The 19,886-nt window shown below is 46.1% G+C and overlaps 1 protein-coding gene across 2 annotated transcripts in view; it reads right to left on the reverse strand.

Annotated features, from left to right (window-relative positions):
• The window catches only part of KNDC1 (kinase non-catalytic C-lobe domain containing 1), a 125,618-nt gene that overhangs the window by 59,473 nt on the left and 46,259 nt on the right, over positions 1-19,886 (reverse strand). Inside the window, exons 7-9 of one of the 2 annotated variants that reach the window (XM_075000428.1) lie at positions 16,269-16,383; positions 4,326-4,397; positions 4,169-4,230 (exon numbers count right to left, since the gene is read on the reverse strand). In XM_075000428.1, coding sequence (XP_074856529.1) covers positions 4,169-4,230; positions 4,326-4,397; positions 16,269-16,383 — 249 coding nt within the window. The remainder of the gene's footprint in view (positions 1-4,168; positions 4,231-4,325; positions 4,398-16,268; positions 16,384-19,886) is intronic. The other variant, XM_075000429.1, reaches the window with a different exon arrangement.

A 19,886-nucleotide genomic window follows, 5' to 3' on the forward strand; every position in this document is an offset into this window, starting at 1 on the left:
TGCCAGCATATTGCTCTTCCCACAAACGTAGATAAACCCCAAAACACAATTATAAGAGGACCCAGTGACAGACTTAAAAAAAAAAAAAGCTTTTGTACACACAGCCAAATTGAAGGCAAATTTTCATCTTCAGAGAGAGGCTCATAGCGCCTTCTTACACACACAGATTTGTTGAGTATCAATTATGTATCCTGACTAATGATAAAATTGCATATTTAACTTCCATTAGATGAGTAGAGATAAAAAGAGCATGAGCTGCTGATCCTGTGCCAACCTGCGCACCAGATTTGAAGGCAATTGGTTTGCATGGGTGTCAGTGAAACCATAATTTGAACAGAACCTTTTATTGCTATTGATGCATAAAATGGAAAGTAATTTTGATTCTCAGAGCCAGGTAAGAATGTGAAGTGTCACAGTTAGAAGCTCAAATCTTACTTGTTAATTGAGCTCATGGATTATTATTGAAATCAATACATATTATTGAGAATAATAACAAAACCACTGTAATATTCTTACAGTCAGTCACTTTACAGAGTAGACTTGCACTATAAAACAATAGGTCACAAACTGGTAAGTGTTATGTGCCTGGGAATGACCTATGAACACTTGGAGTTTCTTGCCACTGACTTCTTTTGTCTGCATGTCTGTTTCTCATGCCTGCTCTCATTTATTTATGTACCTCACAGAGGAACAACACAGAGCTACTTATTTACACATCTCACCAGTGATATTGGAATCCTTACTGTAGACATTGGTGGCATTACAATTACATCTGGCTACTCACTGCTATGCAAAAAATTCACAGTTGGTCACCTATAGTTCCTCTAATCTTCTCCATCTATGTGTGAATTTCTTCCATCTCGGACTAGGATAAATTTTTATGTGCACCAAGACAAGTGCAAATGTGCACAGAACCAGCCCAGCGGAGTCTGACTGGTGGTGGGACCCAGAAAGGCAAACCAATAGCAGGGATCAGCCAGTGGGCTGTGGATACTGAAATCAGAGTGCAGGGCCCAAGGCAAGCACCATGCTCACCTTGCCACAAGGCCAGGCATTAATGGGACCACGATTAGAAACAAAAAAACCTAACTGTAGGCACTCTGCTCATCAGATGGGTGGTGTTTGAATCACTCTTGAGTAGCCACACAAGCACACAGCTTCCAGGGAATACTGGCGGTGAGCCATATAACCTTAAGCATCACAAAACATGAGTGATCATCAGTGATTAACAGTCACAGTGTCACACTGGGCTACAGAGTAACTGATAAAAGGCAGAGCAACACTACTAACATGCTATTACACAAAAGGTCACACATCAACTCCCACAAAATAGCAAGTCACCAAACAACCAACAATGTGGTTTAAGTGGCAAGATGACAAAGAGATAATACTATAATTACAACTTTAGGGCACGGGCTATGACTGAATTAAATTCCAGAATTTATGCCCTCAAGAATAGAAAAGACATCAATCTAGATTCTATTTGTACTGAACAAATCAAAACGCTTGACACCAGCAATGAAGAGCTAGTTAATCAAGTTATTTAACACATGCTCAGTCACAGTACCCAAGATCTGTTGAAAAAATGTATTGTGGCACTCCTGAAGCCAAGGAAGCATGCAGTGGCGCTGACTAACCACAGGCCTGTATCACTGTCATTTCTAGAAAAGTCATAACCATCTCCTTGAAAACCATTTGTCAAGACTTCTTGAAAAGCACCTAATCCCAAAATAAGGTGAATTGCACCCAAATAAGTCATGCACCAGACAAGTGCAGTATATAACTCCATACATTTTGAATACAGCTTTGAAAATGATATGGGAAAAGGGCAGTGTTTGTCAACCAGTGGTGTTGGAGCTAGTGGTAATGGAAGTGCAGTAGCACCCTCTGGTTTGAAGTGGTTTCTGTCCACATACATGTATACAGCTCTGTTTACTGGCTTTCACCACCCCACTATAAAAATAGTTCCAACACCACGGTTGTCAACCTAACAGCACTTCATGAAACAGTGAATCATTGTTGGCCCCTCACTAAGATATACAATATGATGGAAGATGACCACCTCATGACTGATTAAAAGTGTGTCTCTAGTATGGATTGCATGACAAACTACGGGGGAAGTGGACCCCATGGTGGTAACAAAAAATAAATCCTACTATTGGGGGTGTACTCTCGACAATGCTTTTCAATACCACCATTACTGATCAAACAATCCATCTTGGCACTAAAAGTATCATCTGTTCTGGCAACCTACATGTTGCTGCCCAAGCCCAGGATATGGCTTATATGAAAGCTACTTTAAAACTGGTGCTATCCCTACTCTCACTTTACTATACCAAGAACTAACTGCATGTCAATCCTGCCAAACGGCAAGTGAGTTTTCTGGCTTCACAATCACAAGGTCAATAGACAAGTCATCATTGTCATCTGGAATGGGGTATCAGCCCATCGCTGTAATACCGTCTGTTTTGGAGTGATACCAGATCATACTCTGTTCTTTAACACACACACGGAAAGACTAAATACAAAGTTAGCACCTTTGTACAACAACTCAGATAGGAAGCTGGGAATTTAAATGGGGAACCAACCCAACACCATGTGCCGCTACATTTCCACTTTGCTCTGTGATGGCCAAATATACATGGCTAGTGTAGGAAATATCAGCTCATGCCATGAAGCTGTGTCCTGAGTGGAAGACAGCTACCATTACATCAGAAGTGTCTACAACCAACATACATCAACAGTCTTCATGTGCTTACTAGAATCACTCTACCCAATATTAGGAGAGTGATAACAAAAAAGCTTAGAGATTCTGGATTTCTGCTGCAGTGCTGCACTGCAATAGTTATCCAACTGAAGCCATGGAAAAAGCCTCCTAGATGCTTATGAAACAAAATCACTCACAGATACCTGAGTGGAAAGGTGGATTGGCTCAAAATAATAATGATGTCAAAATGTACACTTATGTCACTAAAAGCCTTCCTATGGGTGCACAATAGGATTGGTTCACTTGATTATGTTTAAATTGCCTCCAAAAAAGAATCAGTGAGTCAAAGGGCAATATGCAGAGTGGTGTTATTACAACAATGCAGAAAAGAAACCGTGCAACACCTCTTGGTTTGCTGACTCCTAGAGAAGCTGCACCCTATCCACTATCTAGCCAGAGCTACAGACCAAGCAGTATCTGTGCCAAACACCGGATGACCCTATCTATCATTGTGGTGAAAGTACACAAGATGATGATCAGTTTCATAGAAATATAGTACTAACCTGTTTGCAACTGTTGTGAAGATAATAAGTAGTATGCATAGTGATCTTCATTACTAGTATCATCTTTTGGGTTGAGAATTTCTTAGGACTTCTCTACATGGAGAAATTTATCAGCAAAATTGTGCTGGTATAATCATACCACTGTCAGTGTACTGCTATAACGCCTTACCTGGATACTTATTCTAGCGTAAACATCCACACAGAGGCTGTCTCTACACTTGCATTCCTGTTGTGAAAGAGGAATGCAAATGAGGGAAATAAAAATGCAAATGAGGCACTGATTTACATATCATGTTTCATTTGCATAACCTCTTTTCAGAAGAGAGTCTTTTGAAATAAAAAAAAGCACTGCTGATGGGGCTCTTTCATAAATAAACCTCATCTTCGAAAGAACCCTTCTTCCTATTTTGTTTCGGCAAAGAAGAAATGCAAGTGTAGACACAGCCAGAAAGTTGTAACAATAGCTGTATAATTATACCAGTGCAGTTATGCTGGTAGATTCCTCACAGAGACTCTTCGCTGAAGCCCATGATTTGAAGTGCTAGTTTCTGCGTCAAATGAATAATTTAGACTGCTGTAGCCTCCAGTGACATATTCATTGTAAATAGATTAAAAACAATCAAACTTTATGGAAGTGAATGTGAAAATAGATTTTTGGGTTCACACTTCACTGTTTGAGAAAAACAAGAAGTGCTTTGTCAGAAGCCATCATTTTATTTATAAGAGCAACATCAAACATTTGATAGATGCGAGATATACTCACTGAATCTTGAAAATATTTAGCCTTTGGCCTCACGCCTCACTGAACAGCAGATGTACGCAGCAGTCTTTTTTCCTGACTAAATAAACAACTACATACATGTAAGATACAGACACGCCTCAAATTATATGACATTACCTTTTCTGTAACAAAATCCACTTCTTCAATTTCAGGAGCCAAATAAAATGTATCATAACACCCTAAAAAAAGAAAAAGAGAAACCAAAAAGGCAATATCATAACTTTCCTCCATTCCACAGTAAGAAGAGGGTAAAAGTGTCTATTAACTGTTTTACCTTTGTCTTCTGGAGCAGCAAAGAGAACATTTCCATGGCAGTCAATCAGCACAGAGTCCAAACATAAAAGCACTGCAAAATAAGTCACAAGAGAATCGCAGATATACCAAAGTGCATCATTTGAAGAATGAATTCTAGCACCAATAATTAAGACTGAATTTGTTTGAAAAATATTTACTGGTAACAGTCTCAAATGATGTAACAGAGTAAGTTTCTATATACTATATTTAAGTAAAATTAAAGTTGAGACACAAACTGGGAGAAAAAAAAAGAAAAATTACCCAGACTGCGAATCAAGACATCCTATTACTGCAGGGTAAAAAGAAAGCAAGACAAAGTTGGACCATTAGGAACAGAAAGGACTTCATAACACCACCACAATACTGTATGTAAATTTTCTTTTCATGTAGTGGAGAAGAGGGATGTAACACAAGAATAAAAGCAACTGCTCTGACTAGATCTGCCCTAGTCTCCCCACAAAGTAAACATGAATGTATGAAATTACTAGTTTTTTTTTTTAATCTTCAAGTGTCACTACATTGGAGATTAAATGTAAGAAATGCTCAACTAAAATCCCTCTGAAGTGAAATTAACTGGGACTGCTCACAATAACTGCAGAGGCAATACCATCAAGAGGACTGAGCATAAAGTTAGAAATGCCATTACTTGAAAAGAAATTGTTTGGCAGCAAGCCAAATCCATGTCTCCTCTGGGAATTTTAAGATTTAGAGCCCAATCCAGCAAATACTTTTGCCAAAGTAGCTTTACTTACCCAAGTAGGCCATTGAAGAAGAGTCTCACTTGCATAAGTATTTGTGGGATCAGACCCTCAACCCTACTCTAAGAAAATAATACTTGAGTTATATAAATATTTTAACTGAGATGAAATCCATAGAACCTAATTTGCCTGTATTTAACATTAAAAATGTAAGAACATTTTATAAAAACTCAACTATGAAAAATAGATGGGTAAGCCTATCACTCCAATAGATATTTTGAAAGCACTGACTGACAATGTGTTTTGATATGGTAAGCCAGTTGATTAATGTGGTTCTGTCCCACTGGGCAACCATCAAATAAACCCCTTCCTTATGAAAAAAGTATTAAGGCAACAATTTTACATGATATAAATTACAAAAAGGAAGGAAAGTTTGAATATGATCTGCTAAAAATGTGAAAAAATCCTCTATCAACAATAAATCCATGAAAAACAGGTCAAGACAATACAATGAGGAAATGATATGTTATTGGCCTCATTTCAGGAAAGCACTTAAATTGTGCTAAACAGTATGTTCATGCTTATATCCCACAACCTTCAATAGCGTACAATCCCATCCTTTGGTATTATCCTAACGAGGGATGCTTTCCTGGACCGGGGGCAGGGGTCATTACTTATTAAATCAACTCAGGCATTGTCCAGTATTACCATCAGTACTAGGATCTCATTGTGCGTTATATGCTTTACAAACACAAAGGCTACAGCTACACTACATTCCCCTCAGAGGAGGAATGCAAATGAGGATATCAAAAATGCAAATGAAACAGTGACTTACAAATCTCTGGCTTCATTTGCATAATCTCACATGATCGCATTTCCAGAAGAGTCTTTTCCAAAAGCAAAAACAGCCATGTAGATGGGGTTCCTTGGAGAAAGTAACTCTATTTTCAAAAGAACCCTTTTTCCTCATCTTTTTCAGGAATAAGGGATCTTTCCAAAAAGGGGTTTTTCTCCCATGAAGGAACCCCATCTACATGGCTATTTTTGCTTTCAGAAAAGACTCTTCTGGAAATGCGATCATGTGAGATTATGCAACTGAAGCATGAGATTTGTAAATCAGCGATTCATTTGCAGTCCTCCTCCGAACGGGGAATGTAGTATAGTCATAGCTGAAATGTTGTCATGCCATATTGTTGAAACTCAATCTGTTCCATATATGCTGTTTGAGGAAGATCACCCAAATGACTTGGTGGGACAAAAATCCTAACGTGGACGTTCTTAAGCTGTTTGGTGTCGTGAGCATGGAAGGAATGCTTATGAACAGACAGTTTTGCTCAATTGGTCACATTAGCCGCGTCTACACGTGCACGCTACTTCGAAGTAGCAGCACTAACTTCGAAATAGCGCCCGTCACGGCTACATGCGTCGGGCGCTATTTCGAAGTTAACTTCGATGTTAGGCGGCGAGACGTCGAAGTCGCTAACCTCATGAGGGGATCGGAATAGTGCCCTACTTCGACGTTCAACGTCGAAGTAGGGACTGTGTAGACGATCCGCGTCCCACAACGTCGAAATTGCCAGGTCCTCCATGGCAGCCATCAGCTGGGGGGTTGAGAGACGCTCTCTCCAGCCCCTCAGCTCACTGGTGGACGCGTGGAGCAGCCTCTTAAAGGTCCTCTCCCCATCCCTTCCTCTGCAGGAAGCTGAGGGAACGTGCAGGCTGCAGCCTGCACACGCGGCCAGCCTGCACCACCCTCAGCCCCACACAGCTGCGATAGCTGGCCAGCAGCCCCCCCAGCGCCCCCAGGGGACCCCCCCCAAGGGGAGCCAGGTCAGCCAGGCTGGCAAGCGGCAGCGGGGCCCCTCCTGGACGGAGGCCGAGCTGCGGGACCCTGCTGGGGCTCTGGAGCGAGGAGGAGGTGCTCCAGGTAATGGGGAGCAAGAGGCGGAAAGCGGATGCGTTCGCTCAGCTGGCCGACGGCCTGGCTGCCTGGGGTCACCCTGCCCGCACTCCTGACCACGTCAGGAGTAAGGTCAAGGAGCTGTGGCAGGGTTACTCCCGGGCCCGGGATGTGGTCAGCCGATCTGGGGCTGCCCCCATCACTTGCCTCTTTTACAGGGAGCTGAGGGACATCCTGGGCTCCCGGCACACCTCCTCCCCTCCGGCCACCCTTGACACCTCGGCCGACGAGCCCCAGCAGGCCCTGCAGACGGAGTCCGCCCCGGAGGCAAGCCCCGCACCCCGGGGGCCCCCCCCGGAGGCCACCCCCGGGACATCGCGGCAGGAGGAGGAGGAGGAGGAGGAGGAGGGGGAGGGGGGCTCCTCCTCCACAGAATCCGGGCTGCAGATCCTCCTCCTGCCATCCCGGAGCAGCAGCAGGGCCTCCGCCCCTCTGGGGATCTCCGGACCGTGGGAGCGGACCGACAGGTAGGTACCCCCCTCTGGTGGACACCCCTGGGCTTGAGGGGCGGGGGTAAGAGATATGTGTCCAGGGCCCCCCACATGCACACATGGCCATGGCCCCAAGGACACCAGGGCCATGGCCCTCACAGCACTGCATCCATCAGCCCCTGCCCCCCCCACCCCGCATGACAGTGCCATGCCCCATCCCTGGGCCAGGGGGGAGCGGAACCTCGAGGGGCCCCCGGGAGGAGGGGGTGGGACACCCCGCAGCAGCAGCATGTGATGGAGTGGGGGGAGTGCCAAAGGGAGACTCAGGCTACATATGAGCAACAAGAGCCGAATAGCTCCCAGGGGCAAAGGAGGATCCTGGGGCTACAGCTGACAGGTGACACCTCTGCCCTGAACAAACAGGAGGGAGGAGCCGAGCTGGCTTGGACTTGGGGGGCGAGGGCGGGGCCCACAGGTAGAGGCTAGGGGAAGGGAGAGCTGGAAGGCAGCCAGCCTGAGGAGGGGGAAAGCTGCATTCCAGAGGGGAACCCCTTGGGGTCTTCTCCCCAGGATGGGTTGGAAGGACTGTCTCTTCCGACAGCTGGTGCTGTCACTCCTGGGAGAAACTGGGCATCTGTGGCCTAAGAAACCTCTCCTGCTGTCAGACCCTGCGGGGTGAAGTGAGAGTCGCTCCCACCAGGGGTCGGGGTGCAGGGCAGGGGGACCCCTGAACCCCATCCATCACAGCAGCATCTCCCGGGGACGGGGATGGGGAACCTGCAGCACAGGGCTGGGGGGACAAAGGCCACGGCTCGGGGCCCACACTAACACCTGTCTCCATTCTTCTTTCCCCCCTCCTGTCCTGTGTCCTGCACCTGCACCATCAGAAGGACCGGAAGAGAGCGCCGGCGAGGCGTCAGTCGTCCCGGAGAGCCCTCCGGGACCATCGCTCCAGGCCAGCCCCTCGGCCGAGGACCGACCGGCCCCACGGCGGGCTAGATGGCGGACCCCGCGCCACCAACCGCCGACGGCAACAGACCCCCAGCTGCTGGCCATCCACCGTCGGCAGCTGGAGGTCGCGGAGCAGCACCTCCAGCTGCAGGAGCGGGTGCTAGCCTGGCGCCAGGAGGCATGGGGGGCCTACATGGAGACATTTAACCGCTTGGTGGACTACCTGGCCCCCCCATGCCGCGCCGGCCGCCACATCGCCCGCCCTGCCTGCTCCTGCAGCCCCACCACCAGCTGCTCCGCCCGTTGCCATCCCGTCCGCCGTCGCGGGCCGGAGCATCGAGGGAGCCCTGGAGCCACCTGACACTCGCCGGCCACCGTACCTTCCGGTCCAGCCCACTCCCACCCAGCCACGGACCAGGCTGTGACCGCGGCGGGGCTCCCAGCCGCCAACGCCCGGTGCCGGGCTATAGGGGTGAGGGGCCCGGGACGTGGCCCCCCCTTGTATATAGTTGGACCCTGTTGTTTTCTGCCCCCGGTTTGCCCTGTCCCCCCCATGTAAATAGTTCTCCCCTTTATCCTCCCTGGTTTTCTTTTGATTATTGAGGACTGTTGTTTCTTTGTATTGTTTTATTTTTGTACATATTGCTTTTGTTCAACATGTTTGTACATAGTTTTTGGTTTTTGGTTCAAATATTTATTTACAGTTCCAAAAAAAAGGTTCGGAAAGAAAAAAAAAAGTTTAAGTTCAGCCACAAGTGCGTGCTGTCATTTGTCCAGGACAAGTGGGAGGGGGGTGCGGTGGGGTGCTCCATGGTGTAGGCGTTGGGGCAGGAGTGTGGTGGAGGAAGGGGCGGGCAGTAGGGGGCCTGGACAGAGTTCACCCCGCGGCCTGTTCATCAAAGTGGGCCCGCAGGGCCTCCCGGACCCGGGTCCCCTCGGGGTCCACCTGCCGACTGGGGGCAGCAGGTGGCTGGACGTCTGCCCTGCCGGCCTCCGCAGCCCAGCCCTGGAAAAAGGTGTCCCCCTTGCTCTCTACCAAATTGTGCAGGGCGCAGCAGGCACCCACAATCTGGGGGATGTTGTTGGGGCCTGCATCCAGGCGGGTCAGGAGACATCTCCAGCGTCCCTTCAGGCGGCCAAATGAGCGCTCCACCACCTGGCGCGCGTGGTTCAGGCGCTGGTTGAAGCGCTCCTGGCTAGCAGAGAGATGGCCCGTGTAGGGGTGCATGAGCCACGGCCGGAGGGGGTAGGCCGCATCTGCGATGATGCAGAAGGGCATGGTGGTGTCCCCCAGAGGGATCTCCCGCTGGGGGATGTAGGTCCCCGCCTCCAGCCGGCGGCACAGGCCCGAGTTCCGGAAAACCCGGGCGTCGTGGGTGCTGCCAGGCCAGCCCACATAAATGTCCTGGAAACGTCCCCGGCTGTCCACCAAGGCCTGGAGGACGACAGAATGGTAGCCCTTTCGATTCAGGTATCATCCTCCACTGTGATGCGGGGCGTGGATGGGGATGTGAGTCCCATCCAGAGCCCCGAAGCAGTTGGGGAAGCCCAGGGTGGCAAAGGCAGCGATGGTGGCATCTGGGTCCCCCAGCCTCACGAGCCTGTGCAGGAGCATGGCGTTGATGGCACGCACAACCTGCAGAGAAAGCACACGGGACAGCACCAATGAGGGGTGAGCAGGGTGTGCGTGGCCCTGCCCTGCCCTCCCCTCCCCTGCCCTGGCCCCCCCTGCCCTGCCCTGCCCTGCCCTGGCCCCCCTGCCCTCCCCTGCCCTGGCCCCCCTGCCCTGCCCTGCCCTGCCCTGCCCTGGCCTCCCCCCCGTGGGTTCGCTTACCTCCATGAAGACAGCCTCGATGGTGGCCTTGCCGACACCAAACTGCTGGCCCACGGATCGGTAGCTGTCTGGAGTGGCCAGCTTCCAGACAGCGATGCCGACCCGTTTCTGCACTGTGAGGGCACACTGCATGGCGGTGTCCTGGTGCCTGAGTGCGGGGGTGAGCCACTGGCACAGCTCCAGAAATGTCTGCCGGCTCATCCTGAAGTTCCTGAGCCAGCGGTCATCATCCCACTCCCCAAGCACCAGCCGCTCCCACCAGTCGGTGCTGGTGGGGTAGCTCCACAGCCGCCGGCGTGTGAGGCGGGGGGGGGGCGGGGTGCTGCAGGGGTAGGGGTTGAGCCCTGCTGCCCTGGGGGCATCTCCTCCTCTGGGGCAAGGAGGTGCTCAGCTGCCTCCCACATGGCACGGAGCAGGGCAAGCCCTGCTCCTGCCGGGAGGGCTGGGTGGACCTCTAGCTGCTGCTGCTGCTGCTGCTGCTGCTGGGGTCCATAACTGCGGTGCCCGGGGTCTGTGTGCCTATGGCTCCTCAGACCGCGTGCTGTGCAGGCTGAGTGTGTCTGGGAGGGGCCCTTTAAGGGAGCGGCTAGCTGTTGCCCCGGAAGCGCTAGTCCGCCCGGTGACCCTGTCTGCAGCTGTGCCTGGCATCCCTATTTCGATGTGTGCTACTTTGGCATGTAGACGTTCCCTTGCTGTGCCTATTTCGATGTTGGGCTGCGCAACGTCGAAGTTGAACATCGACGTTGCCAGCCCTGGAGGACATGTAGATGCTATTCATTGAAATAGGCTATTTCGATGTCGCTACTTCGAAATTAGCTACTTCAATGTAGCGTGCACGTGTAGACGTAGCCATTATGGGAGTAGATGATACATGGATACCAAAGATGGTCTTCTATAGCCAGCTTGATCGTGGAAAGTGCTCTCTCAGTGGTCAGTATAAGCACTATAAAGACACCTTAAAGGCCAACGTAAAGTCATACAGCATATCTCCCAATGATCTGGAAACTCTAGTTCAAGACAGATTGTCCTGGCAGCAAACTGCTGTACAGACGCTTAATTGCTTTGAGAATCAGCATATCCAGGTACTACAGGAAAAGTAGGATCCGAAAAGAATGTACAACACTTGCAGTTGGTGGCTTTTCATGTGACATCTGTAATTGGCTCTGCTGATCAAGGATTGGTTTAGTCACTCATGAATGGTATCATAGAAGATGAGATCCATCAATTGATGTCACAGTCCAAGAAGAAAGGGGTCTCTGAAGAAAAGTGGCTTGCAGGATCAGGATCTCAGACTAGTTACATGGCAATTTCTACCCATGACCTAGCATTTATTTGCAACCAGCACCACAGCTTTCTTTTACTGTACTTCAGGACTAAGTCAGTAAACAACTAAGTGAACCTGTATGTGCCAACACAACATATTATATTCCTATGTCAATGTCATGGTTACAAGGTAAACTGCCTCTCGAGTGCATGCCTTGGATGACAGGCCTGGCTTCCTGTACTTCACTTTAGATAGAACTACACAAGCCAATCACCCACACTAGATCTCTGGGATGCAGCCCGTTGGGTTCTCCTCTGTGTTGACATAGCCTTAGTTCTTTTGACAGCTGAAAGTCTTCCATTTCAGAAGCCAGTGACAAACGGCATCTTCAAAGCAAAGCTTTATTTATTCTTTCACCCCAAGTAAAAAGCATGTACAGAAAAAAATAAAAACAGCAAGAACTAATTGCATGCCAACTTTGCCAAAAGGCAAGTGAGTCTTCCATCTTCACAATCACCAGGTTAACAGACAACTCATCATTGTCATCTGAAATGGAGTATAAGCTCATTGCTGGAATTCTGTCTATCTTAGAGTGATGCTAGACCACACTCTCTCCTTTAACACATATATGGAAAAGGGGTAATGGTGGATTCTAGGGGTAATGGTGGATTCTAGGGGTCATGGTGGATGAAAGGCTGGATATGAGTAAACAGTGTGCCCTTGTAGACAAGAAGGCTAATGACATACTAGGGTGCATCAAAAGGAGCATTTTGAGCTGATCTAGAGAAGTAGTTTTTCCTCTCTATTTAGCACTGGTGAGGCCACATCTGGAATAGTGTGTCCAGTTTTGCACTCTCCAGTAAAAAAAGGATGTGGATGTACTGGAGCAGGTTCAGCGGAGGGCAACAAAAATGATTAAGGGGTGGAGCACAAGACCTATGAGGATAGGCTGAGTGATTTGGGCTTGTTTAGTTTACAGAAGAGAAGACGGGTGATTTAATAGCAGCCTTCAACTTCCTGAAGGGAAGCTCTAAAGAAGAGGGTGGGAAACTGTTCTCAGTAGTGTCAGATGGCAGAACAAGGAGTAATGGTCAGAAGTTGAAGAGGGAGAGGTGTAGGTTAGATATTAGGAAAAACTACTTCACCAGGCGGGTGGTGAAGCATTGGAATGCACTGCCTGGAGAGGTGGTGGATTCTCCATCCCTCGAGGTTTTTAATTCCTGGCTTGACAAGGTCCTGGCTGGGATGACTTAGCAGGGGTTGATCCAGCTTGAAGCAGGGGGCTGGACTAGATGACCTCCTGAGGTCCCTTCCAGCCCTATGATTCTAAGACTAAATACAAAGTTAGCACCTACAATAATTCACACAGAAAGCCTCAAAATTAAAAATGGGGAACCAACCCAACAGTAAGCAGCTCTACACTTGCGCTTTGCTCTGATGGCCAAATATGAATTTTGAAAGTAAGAAAGATCAGCTCGTGCAAAGAAACTGGGACCTAGGTAGAAGACAGCTGCTATGACATCACAGGAGCGCAAAACCAACAAGCATGCAGAGTCTTCATGTGCTTGCTAGAATCACTCCATCTGATATTAGCTGAGCACTAACAAACAAGGTTGAAGATTCTGGATTTCTGCTGCAGGGCTGTACTGTAATAGTTATCCAGCTGAAGACATGGAAAAAGCTTCCTCGATGCTCATAAAACAAAACCAAACCACTGACAGCTACATGACTGGAAAGGTGGTGTATGTGACTCAAAATAATCAACAGGGATGTCAACATGCTTCCCCATGGGCGCAGAAAAGGATTGGTCGACTTGGAGATGCTTACATTGTGTCCACACAAGAACTAGTGGGTCGAAAGTCAATATTCTGAGCGGTGCTATTCCAACAATGCAGAAAACAAACCATGGAACATCTTAGCCCACCAAACTCAGTTCCTGGCAGGGAGAAAACAACCTGGCTTGCTCACAGCACTGGAGAGTTTGCTAGTCTGTCAGCTTTCACTGGTACCATGGGTGTTTCTCTTAGCTATCCAAAACACTTAGGAACTTTGAGATGTAGGCTACACCTACATTAGATGCCTTGGAGCAGCAGAACTGATGCTAATGGGAGGGAGCTCTCCTGTTAACATAACTAAACCACCTTCAATGGCCAAAGAACCTCTCTCCCATTGCACTAGTGCAGACTATCACTTACAGCAGCTAAAAAGATCACTCCAGGGAGTGTGTTTTTTTCATATCTCCAAGAGACATAAGTGGCAGTGTAGATGTGACCCTAGTTACACTTTCATCTCAGGCTTCACCCTTGCAAAAAGTAAACCATTCTAACCTGGATGGAGCAAGTCCACCCCAATGACAGCTCCAGCCATTGTTTCCTCAGAGACCTCTTACCTGTGTCATTTTTTCATTTGCTGTTGTTTCTCCCTCAAAAGTCTCTTTTGAAGTCCTGACAGGCAGGGTAAGATCAAAATACCGTAACAAGTTTAACAAGTATTCAAATAACCAGACATCTCAATTAACTGGTCTTTTGTCCCATGTGTGAGTGGCCAGTGGGTCCTCTGCTATCCCACCCAGTGTCCGCAGCCCAGAGTGGCTCACCATGCAGCGTGGCACCCTGCCCAGAGAGGCACACAGTGAGGCCATGCGCAAGTCAGCCAGAGCAGCTCACCGTGCGATTCCCCGCCCAGAGAGGCATGTGGTGTGGCCATACACGAGCCAGCCAGAGTGGCTCCCCATGCAGCATGATGCCCCTGACCAGAGCAGCTCATGGCCATGCATGAGCCATCCAGAATGGCTCCCCGCACTGCACGGTGCCCTGCCCATAGCACTCAGCACAGTGCTCCAAGCACAGCAACTTGTGGCGTGGCCATACATGAGCTGCCTGGAATGGATCCCTGCCCAGCGTGGCACCCCACCCAGAGCATATTGGAATATCTGGCAAGCTCCCGGTCTGATGGATATGAAAGAGTTTACTGTAGCTAACCTGACTAGGGGTATATAAGATGTATAGAAATCTAATACATCTAACTCCCTTATTCAAAATACTAACAGCAATATTGAATATGCTGTGCAAGTTCTATTTACCGTACAGGTTTTCATAAGATTTCAGGTGTTGTCTGGGACATACAGTATAATAAAATGATACATGCACATTAAGGCTGTAACATCTATCCAATACACTTCATCTGAAATACAGTTTGTGAGCCTGTACTTAAAAAAGCCACTCTCAGATATGAAAAATCTTTAGTTAAAATGAATTTAGTCACAGCAAATATACTTTAAAGTCTGGAAATTCACATTTAATCAAGTCAGCCAGATTCCTATGGTCATTTAAGCAGTCATCACTCCTAACTATTAGTCTTTCACTGCCATAATTAAGACAAAGGAGGTTAAAATACACATTTAAAAAGACTCAAGAATGGGTACAATGAATCATCCTTAAAATTGTGCTGGGAAGGGGTTATTCAAAAATCAATGAGAGAAATAGTTTTTCATTAAGTAGAAAGTGAAACCTACAGCTGTTTTAGAATGAATGTACATACAGAGAGATAGAGTGCGAGAGAGGTATGAAATAGAAGACCAATTTTCGGTTCAAAAGTTTCACTTTGAAAAGCAGAAGATGCCAAAATGAAAATGCTAGAGAGGACACCTCCCATTTATTGGTTTGTGTCACAAACTTAAAATTTATTTAAAGAGAGTTTTTAATTTTCAAAAAGACAAAAGTTCAAAAATAAGATGTGAAAGTTGCACCAGTATCTTGAAACTCAGCCACTCCAGACACACACGTGTGCAACAGAAGAGGCATGCTAGGCATATTAAATTAGAACCTAGAGTTCTAGACCATTATATACAGTAATTTGGAGTCCTTCCAAACATTAGGGGCATGCATCATCATGCTGAAATCACCTCTTTGATGCACCAACCGCTACCAAATGATGAGCTGAAGTGCAGCGTAACTTAGAGTGTACAAAAATCTTTTATAGCCAATTTTCTTTGTAATATTTTTATACTATAAAAAGATAAAAATAGCTAACTCAACACAATGCTTAAATGCTATTGATTATTGTACTTTACCAGTGATTTGTTTAGATTCATTCACTTCCAATTTAGCCAGTATCCTTAGGCAGAATTTTTAAACAGAAAGCAAAGATAAAAAAAAACCAAACTCTCTAATATAAAGAGATTCTTTGTGTTTATCACCAGTGTAAGACAGACCAAACTTTCAACATTCCTACTAAAATTCAGGACACACATTAAATCCTCACTATCACTGCAGCCTCTTTATACCAGAGGCCACAGCAGTGAACATGGTTCTTAAATGCTCAGGCTCCCAATGTGGGAGGATTCCCCCAGCATTAAGCCTGGTAGAAGAACATAGTAAGAGGGAAAACAGCCTCAGTGCACAGTAATGTGAAGTTTCTGAAAACTGTGATGTCTCAAGAGGCTGCTGGAATACACAGAGATCCCTTTCCACTTGTTAAAGGTGAAGCACAGACTCTCACCCCGGGAAAATAATCCCTTTACTTTACACATTTCCTCAGATATACCAAAAGTGTAGTAAAAGAAAAAATAAACTGAATTCCAAGTGTACTAAAAATTTAAAACCACAATCTCTATCACTACAGTAACCATGATATTTTAAAATTTCACATTTCATCTGGGTTACAAAAGAAACATTTAAATAGGCATGTGCAGTGAAAATCTGACCTAAATTCAGCAATAATTTGTGGAATACACTAAACAGTGAATATTGCATATAGAGTATTTAGAAGCCTTGAAGGCACTACCTGGATAATCTAGGTACGTCTGCAGAGTAAATAAGCATTCATGACATAATGCCCAGAGTTCATAGTCTTTCAATGGCTTACCATACCGAGACAAAAGAAGTTTCAGAGAGATCCACTGAAAATAAAACCGAAGGAAAAAAAAACATTATGAGACAAACACATATGTCTGATATTTTGATAAAAAGCACCTTAAAATAAATCAAAATACTTAAAGGCATTGGGTTTAGACATTTTATTACAGTTATTGTTAGTAAATATCACTAGTAATTTCCTATAGGAAAATCTTTGCTCAACTACAGGGTGAATTGATTCTTAACTTCTAAAATACATAGAAAAAAATTGTAATTCAAATCAGCATTCACAGAAAGAGGAAAATGTATATTTGGAGAGCTGATCTGTTTGACATCATCCTACTCATTACAGTGCAAAGGGGTTGTCTACACTACCACCCTCCTTCGAAGGAAGGATGGTAATTAGGGTGTTGGGAGTTTACTAATGAAGTGCTGTACTGCATACACAAAATTTTGAGGAGTGAAGGGACTTCGAAGTTGCCCCAGCACTTCAAAGTACCGGCGGGTGAGCTGCAGCTAGATGCAAGCCGGTACGTCGAAGTTTAAAACTTCAAAGTTGCTGCGAGTGGGGGGAGGAATTTGCTTAATGAAGTGCTACGTATGCAGCACAGCACTTCATTGGTAAACTATCAACACCCTAATTACCATCTTTGCTTTGAAGAAGGGTGGTAGTGTAGACACAGCCAAAAATTCCTTACAACATGACAGAAATAATTAAAAGGGCTGCTTCTTAGTAGAGCCCTGCATGAGACAAGTGTAGATCCCTGCAGCAGGACTGGGATCCTTTGGGTCCCAGCAGACTGCTGATGTAATAGTTGGAGTGGGGTTAAAGTGCAGGACTCTAATGCCTAGCCTCCAAAGAGCAGCAATCCTGATGTATTTTGACAGTAGCATTATAGAACTTACCTTAAAGATTCCATCAAAGGTTCTTGTACCTCTGTGAAACAACTTACACAACATTGACAACTGAAATGTCAGAATTATTTTGAAATAGAAGAATGTTATTTCATTTCTAATAATTGTTGACAGCTTAATTTATACCAGTGGCATGTTGCATCATTAAAGTTTTAGCTTGTTTATCAAGCTGGATGTTTGTACTTGGCCATTACACTAATATAGAGAAATGTTATACAAATGCAAGAAACTACAGTAAATCCTCGATTTAACAGACTAATAGCAGCAAAGGAACGTCCGTTAATGCTGGAAGTCTGTTATATCTGAATGGTTATGCTGTATGATGCCCCAACCTTCCCAGCCCATCACTCACTCCTGTTCTCTGTCCCTCCCACACCCTCCTTCCCTTCACACCTCCATCTCCCTCTCTCAATTACCAGGAGAGGAGCTGAATGCTGGCCTGGCTCCTTCCACCTCCTGCAGCTCTCAGCACTATGGCTCCTACAGCCCCCCAGCTCTGAGCTGCCATGCGAAGGTAGAGTGTGGCTGCCTCCAGCCTGACAGCACGCAGCAGCCTCCAACGCCATGACTGCTGCTCAGTGCCATAGCTGACAGAGGCAGCCAGGCATCAACACGCTCCATGCCCATGGAGCTGTGAAAGAAGAGCTCCTGCGGCCTGCTGCAGCCCCACCCATACCCCAGCTTCTCTGGCCCCAGTGGCTCCAGCCACTGTGGTGGCCCTTCAAGCATAGCAACCCCAGCTGCTCCAGCAGCTCCTCCAGCCCTGGCAGTGGCTCTGGTGAGTCTCTGGCATTTATTTGTTTTTTCGGGGGGCGGGGGGTACATGGGGCTGGCAGATTGTGTCTGTTACTTTTGAAGCCCATTATATCAGGGTCTGTTAAATCAAGGGTTTACTGTATTTACTCTTCTACATAGGCACTGGTACCTTTTAGGCTATAGTTTATGAATATTTGCTTTGGCGTGGTACTCCTGACATGCTTCTGAGCTCTGCTTATGACCTCCCTCCTGAAGAGAGACTATAGAAACTATAACATGTTAAAAGTTCAAATTCACCTGTGGGATAACTGCCAGAGTCTGGGAGGACACATCAGACAGTCTGGGAATTCTGCCTGGTCTCAGAGAGGCGTTCAAGTCTACAGAACTGCGATACCAGCTGCCCCACATTTCCTTTGAGGCTGTATTAGTCTGTCCCACATCAGAGCAATGTCTAGAGCAGAGAGAAAATCTTCCTCACTAGCACCTGCAATGTGCATCTCCTATAGGAACTCAAAGTTGCAGCACTGAAAGGTGATGCTAACTCTTCTGCTTTTGTACTACTGACTACTTCCTCCGCTTCAGACATCAAGTGCTTCTGACCAAGGCAAGGAGCTAACAAGTAGGTGTCAATGGCCAGAGGAAGATGGCTGAATCCCCCATGTTCATATTCCATAACACCTCCACCCTAATCTAATTCTTGAGCTCCCCCACTCCAGGCCCTCTGCTCTCTGATTTGCTCACCTTGATAATTTTTTTTTCTGATTTGTCAACTTTGATTACTGTTTTGGTTCTCTATGCCTTAAATATTGAGTCTGTTCTGGTCTGGCTATGGTCTGAAGAAGTGGGTCTGTCCCACGAAAGCTCACCTAATAAATTATTTTGTTAGTCTTTAAAGTATTACTTGACTGCTTTTTTGTTTTGATACCTCCACCTTTAATGCTCCAGTGGTAAATGTGAAACACATAAGTTAGTATGCTCAGTCATCCTATACCTTCTCATTATAAGCAGGGAGAAGGAGAGCTGAGGAAAGAAAGAAAACTTTGAATAAAGCAGGAAAGTTAAAATTAAGAAGGTAGCAAAGGGGAAAGTATCAGAGAGGTAGCCATGTTAGTCTGTAGCTTCGAGAACAACAAAAAGTCTTGTGACAGCTTATAGACTAACAGATATTTTGGAACATAAGCTTTCGTGGGCAAAGACCTGCTTCATCAGATGCATGAGTGGGGGGGTGGTTTCAGAGGGGTATAGCAGAGTGCTAGCAGCAATGGTGGACAACAGAACAGATGGAAGTGAGGGAGGAAAAATCATAAGAATGGCAATGCTTTTTCAGAGAAACAAAGCAAAAAAAAGAATTAAAATAAATATTAGACAAAGAAATACAATCATTATCATCTATGACTAAATTACAAATAAGCACAGGGGAAGAATGAGAAAAACTAGAAGTGAGAGGAATGGGGAACGAAAAGATGCAGGCAAGTTATAGATTACTTAATTTTATTTAATTGGTATACTTTTGAATGACACTGCTCTGGCAAGTGACGTAGACCTCAGTTTTAGGGAGAGAGATTAAGTAAGTACTCTAGTTATTTAGAATTACTGTATTAGTTTTACTAACTACAGAGGATCCTGTATCCTAGTTCCATAATGAAGTTATCTTGGTTTCTACCTGTATTGCTGTTATTCCTTCTGGTTGGTTGTTACTAGATACTATTAGAAAATTATTACTTTTATCCTAGCAATATCTAAGTGTTGTTATTATGGTGAGAGGGGCGAACCCCCTCATGCTTTATGGAAAATGAGTTCTGAATATAAAGTGTTTTGAACAAAAAGGTGGCTTGTGACCTATCGTTTTTAATGTTATAGCCAGCTGGATCTGTAA

This window comes from Carettochelys insculpta, chromosome 7, assembly GCF_033958435.1.
Source record: "Carettochelys insculpta isolate YL-2023 chromosome 7, ASM3395843v1, whole genome shotgun sequence".
NCBI classification, from domain to species: domain Eukaryota; kingdom Metazoa; phylum Chordata; order Testudines; family Carettochelyidae; genus Carettochelys; species Carettochelys insculpta.